At 38.1% G+C, this 12,192-nt stretch overlaps 1 protein-coding gene across 1 annotated transcript; it reads right to left on the bottom strand.

Moving 5' to 3' along the window:
* Positions 1-218: 218 nt before the first annotated feature.
* Positions 219-10,291, bottom strand: MRPS30 (mitochondrial ribosomal protein S30). Its single transcript, XM_004380446.2, has 5 exons — positions 9,700-10,291; positions 8,194-8,339; positions 6,358-6,463; positions 5,221-5,397; positions 219-3,057 (listed from the first exon to the last, which is right to left on the bottom strand). Exons 1-5 carry the CDS (start codon positions 10,274-10,276, stop codon positions 2,765-2,767), a joined length of 1,299 nt encoding a protein of 432 aa, XP_004380503.1. The 5' UTR covers positions 10,277-10,291; the 3' UTR covers positions 219-2,764.
* Positions 10,292-12,192: the final 1,901 nt, after the last annotated feature.

Raw genomic sequence — 12,192 nt, 5'->3', positions numbered from 1 at the left:
CCTGAGATCACCTTTTTAGCAGAAAAGCAGAGTGACACACAAAAGTAAAGGATATTACCCGTTAGATCAGTGCGCTACTAAAAAAAATCTGTATGAGTCCAAAAGGTCAACATTTAATCCAAAGCAAAGATGAGATGATAAGGGGGCAGGGAAACTAGAGTACTGGAAATAGAACAAACAGAACATAATTAAAGAGAAGGTCAACACAATGTGGAAAATGTAACTAATGTCACTGATCAATCTGTATAGAAATTGTCCAATGGGAACCTAACTTGCTGGGTAGACTTTCACGAAAAACACAATAAAATATTATTAAAAAAGAAATTAAAAAAAGAACCAGTTCAAATGCCACTTGCCCTAAGATACAGGTTTTATATTGGTTGGTCAGAATTAACCTACCTTTTATCTAAACTCGTACCAGTGTTGTACTGTAGCACTGACCACAATCTATATACTGCATTATTGGAAAAGTAAAAGTTGACTCTGGAGTCAGACCTGGGTTAAAATTCCAACCCTGCTACTTTCTAACCTGTTTGACCTTCAACATGTTATTGGGCTGTCTGTGCCATTTCCTCATCTGCAAAATGGAAATAACAGTACCTAATTTATGGAACGGTCATGAAGATTAAATTAGCTAATATGTGTAAAATACTTATATCAGGTCCTAGCATATAAGTGCTATATGACATCCCAATATATATGGATATATGTGTGAGGTGTGTTTTCCTCAACATTTGAAAATAAGAAAAACTGTTACAAGGGAATGAAACAAGTAATACGATAAAATAAGAATTTTTTAAAAAAAAACAAACCCATTACCGTCAAGTCGATTCCGACTCGTAGCAAAACTATAGGACAGAGTAGAACTGCCCAGTAGGGTATCCAAGGAGCTGGTGGATTCAAACTGCTGACCGTTTGACAATTAAATAGGAAATAAATATAATCAGGGAAAGCTTAGGAAAGAAATGACATTTCAACTGAATCCCAACATTATTTTAATTAGTATTTTAAGAGCACTTTCACGTGCTCATTTAACCTTACAATTTGTTGAGATTATTGTTTTACAGAAGCAGGAAATTGAGGACAACTCAAATTCACTGAGTTAGAAAGCAAGAGATAAGATTAAGAGATCTCATTTTACTTGGAGTTTAGTACAGGTGCTCTCTATACATCTGCATTTTCCCATAAAGGATGAATGGAATAGCAGTACCCAGGTTGGGACAGGACTAACAGTTAAAAAAAAAAGAACAGAATTCCAAGTTTAGGACACTGTTTAAATAAAAGAATGGTGGCGTAAAATTACATGGCATTCTAGGTAAATTACATGGCATTCTGGGTAAATTGAGAGAGCTAGAGATGAAACACTTACATAATGCCTTGTAAAGTATGCATTACTTCTTTTAATTGATAGTCCTTCAGTTTAGCAATCATGTGTCATAAATAATCCCTAGGCTTCTAGCCTGAAGCATCTATCAATATAACTATGGCCTTTGCCTTCCTTATTAAGGAAAAAGAAAAGTAAATAGAGCAATTAGTCATATGACTAAAGTAAATAGGATATTTTATATATTCACAATAGGTTATATAAAATGTGCAAGGATGATCTTAGAAAAGCAATTCTTTGTCCCCACTAAAAATTATTTGAATGAACCTTAATTCTCAACAAGATTAACAATTTTACTGACAACTGATTTTCAAATATATTAAAGCTAGTTTTCTAATCTTTGGGGTACAGCAAATGACACTGATTGAAATATGTTAACATTACTTCTAAAAGGTGCTAAGAAGCTAAGCTGAATATAATTTACCAGTTCTATTATTAATCAAGGAGCCCTGGGGTGACACAGTCGTTAAGTGCTCAGCTGCTAATCAAAAGGTCGGTGGTTCGAACCCACCGGCCGCTCAGTGGCAGAAAGATGTGGCAGTCTGCTTCCGTAAAGATTATAGCCTTGGAAACCATATGGGGCAGTTCTACTCTGTCCAAAAGGGCTGCTATGAATCGGAATTGACTTGACAACAACGAGTTTTTTTGCTTTTACTATTAATCATCTGTGGGATCTTCAACGTGTCACTTAATGCCCCTGGGCCTCAGTCTGCTTTATGGGCAAAGTATCGTTCATGTTTTGAAGGGGTTTGGGTAGGACTCTGAAACTCTATACTGCGTTATTAACAACAAAAGATCAACATCTAAAGTATTGTCCTTACATTACTTTTAAAATCCAACTCTATTAATGCCAAGGTATTGAAAATACCTCAATTAGTCTCATCAACTGGCCACGCATAAATAAAGTTATTTTTAAACAACATACTATGTGTAAAAATAAATCTTTTAGTGACATATTTTGAGCAGAATGAGAAGTTCAATCATATATTAATGTATAAAATAGTTGTTGCACTTACATGAAATATCTAGAACAGGCAAATGTATACAGACCTAAGGTTATTAGCGTTTACCAGAGGCAGCTGGGAAAAATAAAGGAAAAAGGGAATCAATGCTTATGTTAAAAGTGATGGAAAAAAATGGAAGAGGATAATGGTGATGGTTGTACAACATGATGAATACAATTAATGTCACTAAATTGTACATGTAAAGAATGTTGAGATGTCAAATGCTTTGTTACATATGTAAAATCTACCACAATAAAAAAAGGAAAAAAATTAATGCAGTTAATATCTAACCATTACAAGTCTCATTATTAAAATTCCTTTTATTGTTACTTTAGTGAAATTTAAGTAACCCCAAAGTCCTGAACAAAATGTTCTGTTAGCTTTCCAACAGTTGTGATTTGTTGTTCTCTTTTGGTCTACTCAGTAGAAAATGAACTAACTGAAGTAGAACATCATCATTAAAACCTTTTACCTCATTATCTTCGATTGTTTCATAAAGAGGCTTACTGTGTGTCCCCCAACATATATTTTTACGAGGGTTATTCTGATCAGCTTGTGCAGTCAATGCCAAAGTATTTAACTGGTAACAGAAAAAGGAAAAGTATTTTCCATCTGTGATCACGCCCTGGGAGACAAAAGGCCGGGTAACATCTGCTTCACTCCAGAATCCTGTAGAAGAAAGTTATGCTGAAATTTACAAATATATTTTAGCAAAACAAACAAAATCTAACACATTAGAACGTATCAAATATATCCTAAAACCTTGATATTTTACCTGCCAAATTCCTGAAGATCTCAAAGTTTTCTATTCTCCATTCTAACCCTATATTCCATTTTTGCATTAAAAATTACTTCCTACCTTCTAGTATCCCCAAAGATCCATGGGTGGCACAAGCAGTTTGTACTCAAACTACTAACCAAAAGGTTGGTGGTTTGAATCCACTCATTGGTGCCACAGAAGGCAGGCCTAGCAACAATTTACATCTTTAAGATTGTTGTGGTTAGTCGCTGCCGAGTCAATTCTGACTCATGGCCAAGTAGAACTGCTCTGCAGGGTTTTCAAGGCTGTAACCTTTTAGAAGCAGATCGTCAGAAGGTGCCTCTGGGTGGGTTTGAACCACCAATCTTTTGGTTAGCAGTCCAGTGCTTAAACACTGTATCACCCAAGGACTCCTTCTGTAAAATTATAGCCATTTAAAACTCTATGGAGTTAGTTCTACTCTGAAATACATGGAGTCATGTTTTCCACCTAATAATCATCAAGCCTATTTACTTCATCAAATCAACACACGCACATACACAAAACACCTTCCGAAAAATTGTCATTCTAAGGGTTTCACTAGTGTCCTTAGACAAACTCAGTGTCTTCGTTCCACATTTCAAAATTGGTTTGATGAACCGTCGTCACTGCCTGGCATGTCTATCTGATAAACTTTAGGAACCTTTACTTCACTATGTAAATCTTCTAGGTACTTCCTGTTGCAGGATGACTGGCTTCAATACACTTAACTCCAACTACCACAATCAAGCAGTAACTTTCTCCGTACGTATTTTATATCAGTCTTAATGGAAATAACCAATGAATAATATTGCTAAAACATGGAATTTATTCTATCATAAAAAGAGGTGCTTTTTCTTTCAAGAAAAAAGTGTCATTCTAATATCTTCAAAGAAGTTTCCTCTTACTTTCTCTGATTCTATCTATTCCTATTTTCACTCTCTCCATTCATTTCTATTACAGAAATGTAAGCCAACAATTTTTGAATTAAAGATTAATAAAATATATAAAGAAAAAAGGTGAACCTAGCAATAATTAAATCTGTATTAAAATTCCTCCTGGGTGTTTATATAGGATTAATCTAGTAGTACATTATATTACTTTAAGTTTTGAAACAAAATTCAGATGTCTCACAATGGGCTCTGGAGTCCTATGTGATCTGGCCTGTGGCTTCCTTTATACCACCTCCCATTGATCTCCCCCTCACTTACCTCATTAACCTTCATACTGTTCCTTAAATACTTCAAGCCTGTTCCTACCTCAGACACTTACTTGCTGTTCCTTTTGCCTAAAAGTGTCTTCCTTCAGATTTGTGCATAGCTACCTCCTGACCATACAGATCTCTGTACAAATGTCATTTTTTAGAGACATCTCCTGAATTACTCTAAACAGATTCTGCCCCACACCTCATTCATATACTCATTCCATAAACCACTCCACCCTTTACTCTGAATATATTTTCTTCATAATATTACCACTAACCAAAAATATTACATGTTTATTATCTTCCACTTTCTCCACTGTGATATAAGCTCCAGCAGGGCAGGATCTGGATCTGTCTGACTTGTTCAATACTGTATCTCCAGGGCTAACAGTGCCTGGCAATCAATGTTTACAGAATGAATGAATGCTCTCCTAATTCACATCTTGGATGTGACCTTTAAAGAAATTATACTGGATGGCCTTGATGAATTCTAACAATATATTCTATTATACCATTTCCTTTTCTAGCTTCAGAAATGTCTTTAAGAAGCTGTTGTCATCTCCAAAGAGCTGACTTACTTGACCACAGGGTTGCTGACATACTTGAGGAACTGATCAGAAAAAAATACATTCACACAGAGGTGATCAAAGTAACTACCTAAGTGCACTTGCCAATTTTAAATGCAAAACATTTCACTATGGTTTTTAAAACACTGTATTCTGTGCCAATGCAAAACTTCTCAAAGTGATTCAACCTACATTTTAACCCAAAGAAAATGATTTGAACTATTAAATTCTTAAAATGCCAGGGATATCTTCCGAGAACAGCAATACCATACAACTAGTTTTACCTTGATACATAGCTTGTGCTCCAGTCCAAGCGAAAAGGCTTGCAATAGCATTAGCTCGAAAAACAACTTCTATCTGATCGGCACAGTTCTGTTTCAAAAGCCTTTCCCTTTTTAACTTGTCAGGTAACAAATGAAACTGGGTGTGACCATAACAGTATGGATCTGCTGTTTTTGAGCCTAAAGAATGAAATAAAAACATTTCACGTGAAATGCACATGTAGAACATGTCTTTAGTATTAGCTTCAAACCCATCTTTCTTCTTTACACATCAGGTACTCAGTATTCAAAACACACAAATTGGAATGGTTGGTTTTCTTATTGATTATAATGAAGACAAACTTCACATGAAACTACAATCTCTCAATCCGCTAGCTATCACCAAGCTCATTATGACAGAGGATAAGTCATAAAACTATGTATAAAAACTATGATTTAAATTATCTCCAATCCTTCAGTCATCATTGGGGGCTTTGTTACTTGTCTCATCATATTCACCAGAGGATACAAATACCTGATGACTTTTAAAACCTCCCTTATTATTTTAATTGTAATGATTAAATACAAACAAGAGACTTCTGCAAAAAAACCAAAAAAAACTAATCACTGTCTCAAGTACAGTCCAAAACTTGTTATTCTAGCTAATAAATGAACAAAGCCCAATAAGAACAACTAAAATTAAATACTGCTTATTCACAAACATAAAGAAAAGAAAGATTACTGGGTGGGAAGGAGGGGAAAACAGGGAGTTTTTGCTTAGGGGCATTGAGTTAATGTTAATGGTGGTAGGATAACTTGGAAAAGGATAGTGATAATGGTTGCACAATATGAAGAATGTAATCAATGTCACTGAATTTTACATGTAGAAATTGTTAAGCTGGCAAATGTTTTAGTGTATTTTCATAACAATGAAAAAATACTGCTTATTCAGTAGAATTAAGTAAAATTTAAAAGGTGAACTGAAAAAATATTCTCTTCCCAATTTTCGTGCACAAGATTATGAGGTTATGAATTACACTGTTTGCTAACTGTCTGAACCTCTTAATCATCATGAGTTAATTTTTCACTGTAGCTAATGATCTAAATACACATGGGACACTTTGAACACATTTATGGCATAAAAGGTCAAGAGAAACTTACCAATAAATATGGTGTTCTCGTATTGCCGTTTGAATAACGGAAGTTTGTCTGGCTTACAATTCATAACAGGGATTTCTATAGGAACAGAATAATCCAGTGGTACAAACTTAAAAAAGAAGAAAAGACACACTAAATTCACAGCAGTATCAGTATGCATTTTATTCATATTCTTATTAGAGTTTTTAAAATATTAAATGTTTTTATGAAATGATTTGGTAACACCTTGTCTAAAAATAGACCAAATGGCCCAAATCTAGCCAGTCACCTGTTTTTACAAATTAGTTTTACTGAAACACATTTGTTTACATATTGTGTATGGCAGCCTTTACATTGTAACGGCAGAGCTGAGTAGCTGCAACAGAGAACCTATGGCTTGTGGAACCTAAAATATTTACTAACTGGATCTTTTAAAAGAAGCCCTGCTGGCACAGTGGTTAAGCGTGTGGCTGCTAACCAAAAGATCGGTAGTTCAAACCCACCAGGTGCTCAGGAGAAGAAAGATGTGCAGTCTGCTTTCATCAAGATTTCAGCCTTGGAAAACACTATGCAGTAGCTCTACTCTGTCCTATAGAGTTGCTATGAGTTGGAATTGACTTGACGGCAATGAGTTGGATTGGTATTTTGGGATCTTTTAAAGAAAAAGTGTGTTGACCCCTGACATTACAGACAACACTCAAAATATGCTAGCTGTTCTCCAGAACTCCAAATACTTAAAAGGACCTACCTCATAACTGCAAAATGCTCTGATTTATTACTACCTAGTGTTGTTGTTATTCGTTGCTATTGAGTCAGTTCTGATTCATGGCAACTGTTATGGATTGAACTATGCCCCCCCTCCCCCCAAAAAAAACAAACCCAATGATTCCAACTTACAGCGGCCCTACAGGACAGAGCAGAACTGCTTCATAGGGTTTGCAAGGCTGAAATCTTCATGGAAGCAGACTGGTTATAATCCCAATTGAGAACAGACTTTCTTTGTTATATTAATGAGGCAAGTATGAGTGTAAGGTGTGTCTTAAATCAATCTCTTTTGAGATATTAAAGAGTAGATTCAGCAAGCAACTAAACAAGCACAAAGAAGGAGAAATTACACACCACATGATCACCAAGAACTTAAGAATAGAAGCTGAAAAGAGTCAAGGACCTTCCCCCAGAGCGGACAGAAGGAAACGTTGCCTGGACCTGTGCCATCCTCACAATCTTTGGTATGTTTCAGTCCATTGTTGCAGCTATTATGCCAATCCATCACATGGAGGGTTTCCTTCATTTTCTCTAAATGAAATAATAGTTTGCTCTTCTGGCAGTCCACAGTATATTCAACACTGTTCTCTAACACCATAATTCTAATGTGTCAATTCTTCTTCAGTCTTCCTTTTTCATTGCCCAGCTTTCACATGCATAGGAGGTGACTGAAAAGACCATGGCTTGGGTCAGGTGCACCTTTGTCATTAAAGTGACATCTTTGTTTTAAGATTTTAAAGATCTTTTACAGTAGATTTACCCAATGCAATACGTCCTTTGATTTCTTGACTGCTGCTTCCATGTCGTCCACTTTAAGATACAATCATAAACTATTACTAAAGTTTTTACATTAAGATAAAGATGTGTATTGTCCTGAAAACGGATGACTTCATCCCAGTTAATATGAATAGTTGACCTCTGCAGAATATATCATAGAAGATTAAAAAGCTAAAAGAAAATTTCAGACATCTGAAAGAACCCTGAAAGCAAGGATCCATCCAAATTTTTTTATCCTACCATGCTCATTATCTAGTCCTCCGATGATATTTTCTACATCATGTGTCAGTAGTTATATACATACATACAAATCCTTACCTCCGTAAGCTGCTTGGATATTCGAATCTGGTTGTGTGGTTTATCATCTATCTGGTATCGCAAAGCATCAACTCGACCTTTCCGATGACCACTTGGAATAATTTCTTCACCACGCATCCAGTAAAAGTGAACTGGGCGCTTACAATCTACCAAAAGATATTAAAACATTTTTCATTTGATCATTTAGATAAAATTGGCTACCATTAGCACACTAAAGAACACTAACTTAATAATACAGAACTTTAGAATGATTGTGTCTAATTAAAAAAAAAAAAAATTACTCTTTGATGTATGATATCTAGTCTGATTCATGTGGTAATTTAACTTAAACTATCACAACTTAAATATGTGTGCCAATCCTATGCTGAACAATAACCTAAAAGTTTTCTCAATCAAAAAGAAACATAAAGAAAATAAGGCCAACAGGAATACCAGCCACCAGAAACAAAAGTAGTAACGAGTCAGAACTATCCTATGAATTATTAATTCAATTTCCACAATAATTCTCAAAAGTTAAGTATTGCTGTCATCATGTCCATCTTATACAAGCAGAACCAGGATCAGACAAGGTAAAGGAAGGTTTCTCAGGCCACCAATCTAGTAACTCATTGACTAGTCAAGAGCCCATGTTTTCTTCAAGACCATTTTCTTCCCAACTGAGGGAGAGAAGTAACATGAACACGACAAGCCTCAGTTGAGCACTCATCTATAGTAATACCAACATTAATTCAATAAATATTTATTAAATTACCTACTGGGTGGCAGATATAAAACGATGAACGAATCAGAAATGTTGATTTTTAAAACTGTCCATCTGTTAACTACTTTCCATGTCTGCACTGAACAGTTAATGGAAGTTGTTGATTGTTTACTGAGAACCCAGAATGGCTGGGTTTGATTCCTGGCCCCCAAAGCTACCAGGTATAAAGCCTTCCGTGCATTTAAGGTTTCTGCACCTCAGATTTTTTATTTATAAAGCAATGCTACCTACTGTGAACAATTATTGTGAGGATTAAATTATTTGGCATACAGAAACCTGGCACACAGTTAAGTACTCAATAAACGTTTGGTATTGTAGTTAATATTGCATTTAATCTTCACAATTCTATGGTAATATACTACTATCGTAATCCCCGTCTTTAAAATGCGAAAAATTAGGTTAAAAGACAATCCCAGATCTGCCCCACTCTCTTAGAGCCCCTTCTCTTAACCATCACAGCTCTTCCATTTGGCTAGGCTGTCACAGAATCAAGGACTGGAGTCCTGGTGAGCTTCGGCTACTAGTCCAGGGATGTACAACTAGTAGGTGGCAGCGCAAGCACCAGAATCCGATCTCCAAAATCCTAACGCAGTGACTGCTACTAAAGCTGGCTCCCGCGTAGGAGCGAAAGGACTGAAAAAAGTGACAAAGCTGAGAGGAAAACTTGACTATGGGGCCAACGGCCGCGGAGCCGCTCCCTCTTAATCCCCACCTTCCCCGCCAGGTGTGGCTGACCCCGGACTCACCGATGGCCGCGGCTGCCAAGGCTGGGTTGTGCGGGCTGAGCAGGCCCACCAGGGCGGCCACCAGCTGGTCCAGAAAGGGCGAAGCGATAGCCTCGCGGTCCTGGTAGAGGGGCGCGCGCCGCTTGCGCCGCAGGTAGAAGTGCTCCTGCAGGAGACAGTCACAGGCGGCCGCGCGCAGGGAGGCCAGTTCCAACGCAGGCGCGGGCTCCACCAGAGGCGACGGCAGGCCCGACAGGAACACGGTCTTGGTGAAACCCTGGTACCAGCGGTCGGCGTTCCGGGCGAAGGTCTGCGGGTAAACCACGTACTTCATGAACTGCATCTTCGTCAGGATTCGCAATTTCTGATCCACCGACTCGGCCGCGTGCACCGCCGCCTGCCATCGCTCTATCCGCCGCTGCCGCGCCGCCTTGCTTTTGGCAGTCAGGGAGGCCACAATCGGCGGGTAGCGCGCAACGGGAGCCGACGCGACATCTGGGCCAGACGTCTCTGGAGCCACGACGTCCACCTTGGCCGCGGTGTGCAGTGAGAGCCCCCGAATGCGAGGCAGGAGCCCCCAACACCTGGCCGCCGCCATTTTTGCCGTGGGTTCCGGGCCCAGAGGTCAATTTCAGCAACTGTCCCTGCCCTCTTGTCGTAGGGACCAATCGGGAAGCGGAATCTGAGCCAGGCTTGCGGAGGCAGATTTTCAATAGGCTTGAGGTACGCTGCGTCATCACGTCTTAGCCAATCAGATCTCTCCTTTAAGTTAGGTTTTAGGAGGACTTGGAATCGACTCGACCGCAGCGGAATTGGTTTTTTTCAGTTTGGTGTTTGTAGAGGAGCCCTGGCAGCGCAGTGGGTAAAGCGCTCGGCTGCTAATCAAAAAGTCAGAGGTTAGAACCCACCAGCTGCTCTAGGGTAGAACGATATAGCAGTCCGCTTCGTAGAGATTTAAAGCCTTGGAAACCCTATGGCGCAGTTCTACTCTGTCCTATAGGGTTGCTATAAGTGGGAATCAAGTTTGGTTTTGGTTTGGGTACTTCTCGAGGAGCCCTGATAACGTAGTGGTTAAGCGCTGGGCTGAAAACTGAAAGGTCAGCGGTTCAGGACACACTAGCTGCTCTCGCAGGGGAACGATGTGACAGTTATCTTCCGTAAAGATATACAGCTCTATGGGACAGTTCTACACTGTCCTACAGCGTCCCTAGGAGTCGGAATGACTCCAGGGCAGTGGGTTGGGTGCTTGCAGATGAAAGGAAGTACTCGCGGGCCAATGAGTTTCACCGGTAGGCCAGGCAGAAATGAAACCTTTAAATAGGAGATGCTGCCTACCACCTAGGTAGCTTTTAGGATCCCCGCGACCTTCTTGCTGGAAACATTCTACAAGGAAACCTGAAGCTCTTGGCTAAGCTTACTGGTTTAGTCTGTGTACCGCACACCACTTCTTTTCGGTGCTCCATAGTTCTTGAGGTAAAAGCTTATTTTTGAAAATACTGTACTAGTATGTCTTTTGCCGATACCTGCTGATTTTAAAAATAATGCAAGCGTCATTCATAGATGCTCACACCATTCTCAGCTATCATACTATTCCTATTCTTTGAGGAAGTATTCTATATATTTCTCAACGTTAATTAATAATTTGTTTAATGATATAATTTACAAAAGGAGGAAATATACTTTTACTTGGATTTAACTGGAGAAAACAAGGAAATAAGGGAAACAGATTGTCTTTAAATTTTCCTCTGTGTTATAACCAATTATTTCAAAATGAGTTGATTCTTACTAATTAATCTGTGAGCTCTTTGGAGCAGAGACTTTTATTTTTGAATCTTCAACAACCAGTCTAAATCTGTGCATAGTGGGTGTTCACTAGGTATCCACTGGGGAAAAAAAATCACTAAATTACTAACAATCTAAGCTGATTTCAGCTAATGTAATTTATTGATTCACTCCCATATTACAATGAGGAACTGGAATAATACTAATTTGGATTTATTGCAATAATTCTTGAAGGTGTTGAAAACCAAACGTTTTGTTGCTAAAAGGAAGTTATAATTGTATATCTTTAAGAGCCATCTGGTATAACTTAACTATGAAATCAAGTCTATAAATTAGCATTTAGAAGAAAATCTCAGTTTTATTAATAATCTAGAAATTACAAGCAGAATCTCAAATATCCCTTTGAAATTAGCAACAAAAGGAGCACATGGAAGACTTGAGATCTTTAAACTCATATTCAGTATTTAAAGGGTAAAAATGAGGTGACCAATGTTACCTAACTTGATTGACAATTTCTTCTGTAAAGAAATAATAAATATGTACTTACAGCATGCATCATAGAAATATTAGATCAATATTCTTAGAAATTCTCATGCCATTCATGTCTGGGATCTTAAAAGCTTACAAGCGGCCATCTAAGATGCATCAGTTGGTCCCAACCACCTGGAATAAAGGAGAATGAAGAACACCAAAGACACAAGGGAAGTATTAGCCCAAGAGACAGAAAGGGCC

Source organism: Trichechus manatus, unplaced genomic scaffold (assembly GCF_000243295.1).
Source record: "Trichechus manatus latirostris isolate Lorelei unplaced genomic scaffold, TriManLat1.0 scaffold00074, whole genome shotgun sequence".
NCBI lineage: Eukaryota > Metazoa > Chordata > Mammalia > Sirenia > Trichechidae > Trichechus > Trichechus manatus.
The sequence above is the reverse complement of the archived record's forward strand: the minus strand, read 5'-3'. Positions and strand labels throughout refer to the sequence as shown.

Bases quoted from the DNA above. Each gene is read 5' to 3' on its own strand.
- MRPS30 (XM_004380446.2), bottom strand. From the start codon at position 10,276: ATGGCGGCGGCCAGGTGTTGGGGGCTCCTGCCTCGCATTCGGGGGCTC. The intron at 8,340-9,699 runs GTGAGTCCGGGG...ATCTTTTGGTAG, and splicing joins CTTGGCAGCCGCGGCCATCG to ATTGTAAGCGCCCAGTTCAC. The intron at 3,058-5,220 runs GTAAAACTAGTT...TTTCTTCTACAG, and splicing joins AGCACAAGCTATGTATCAAG to GATTCTGGAGTGAAGCAGAT.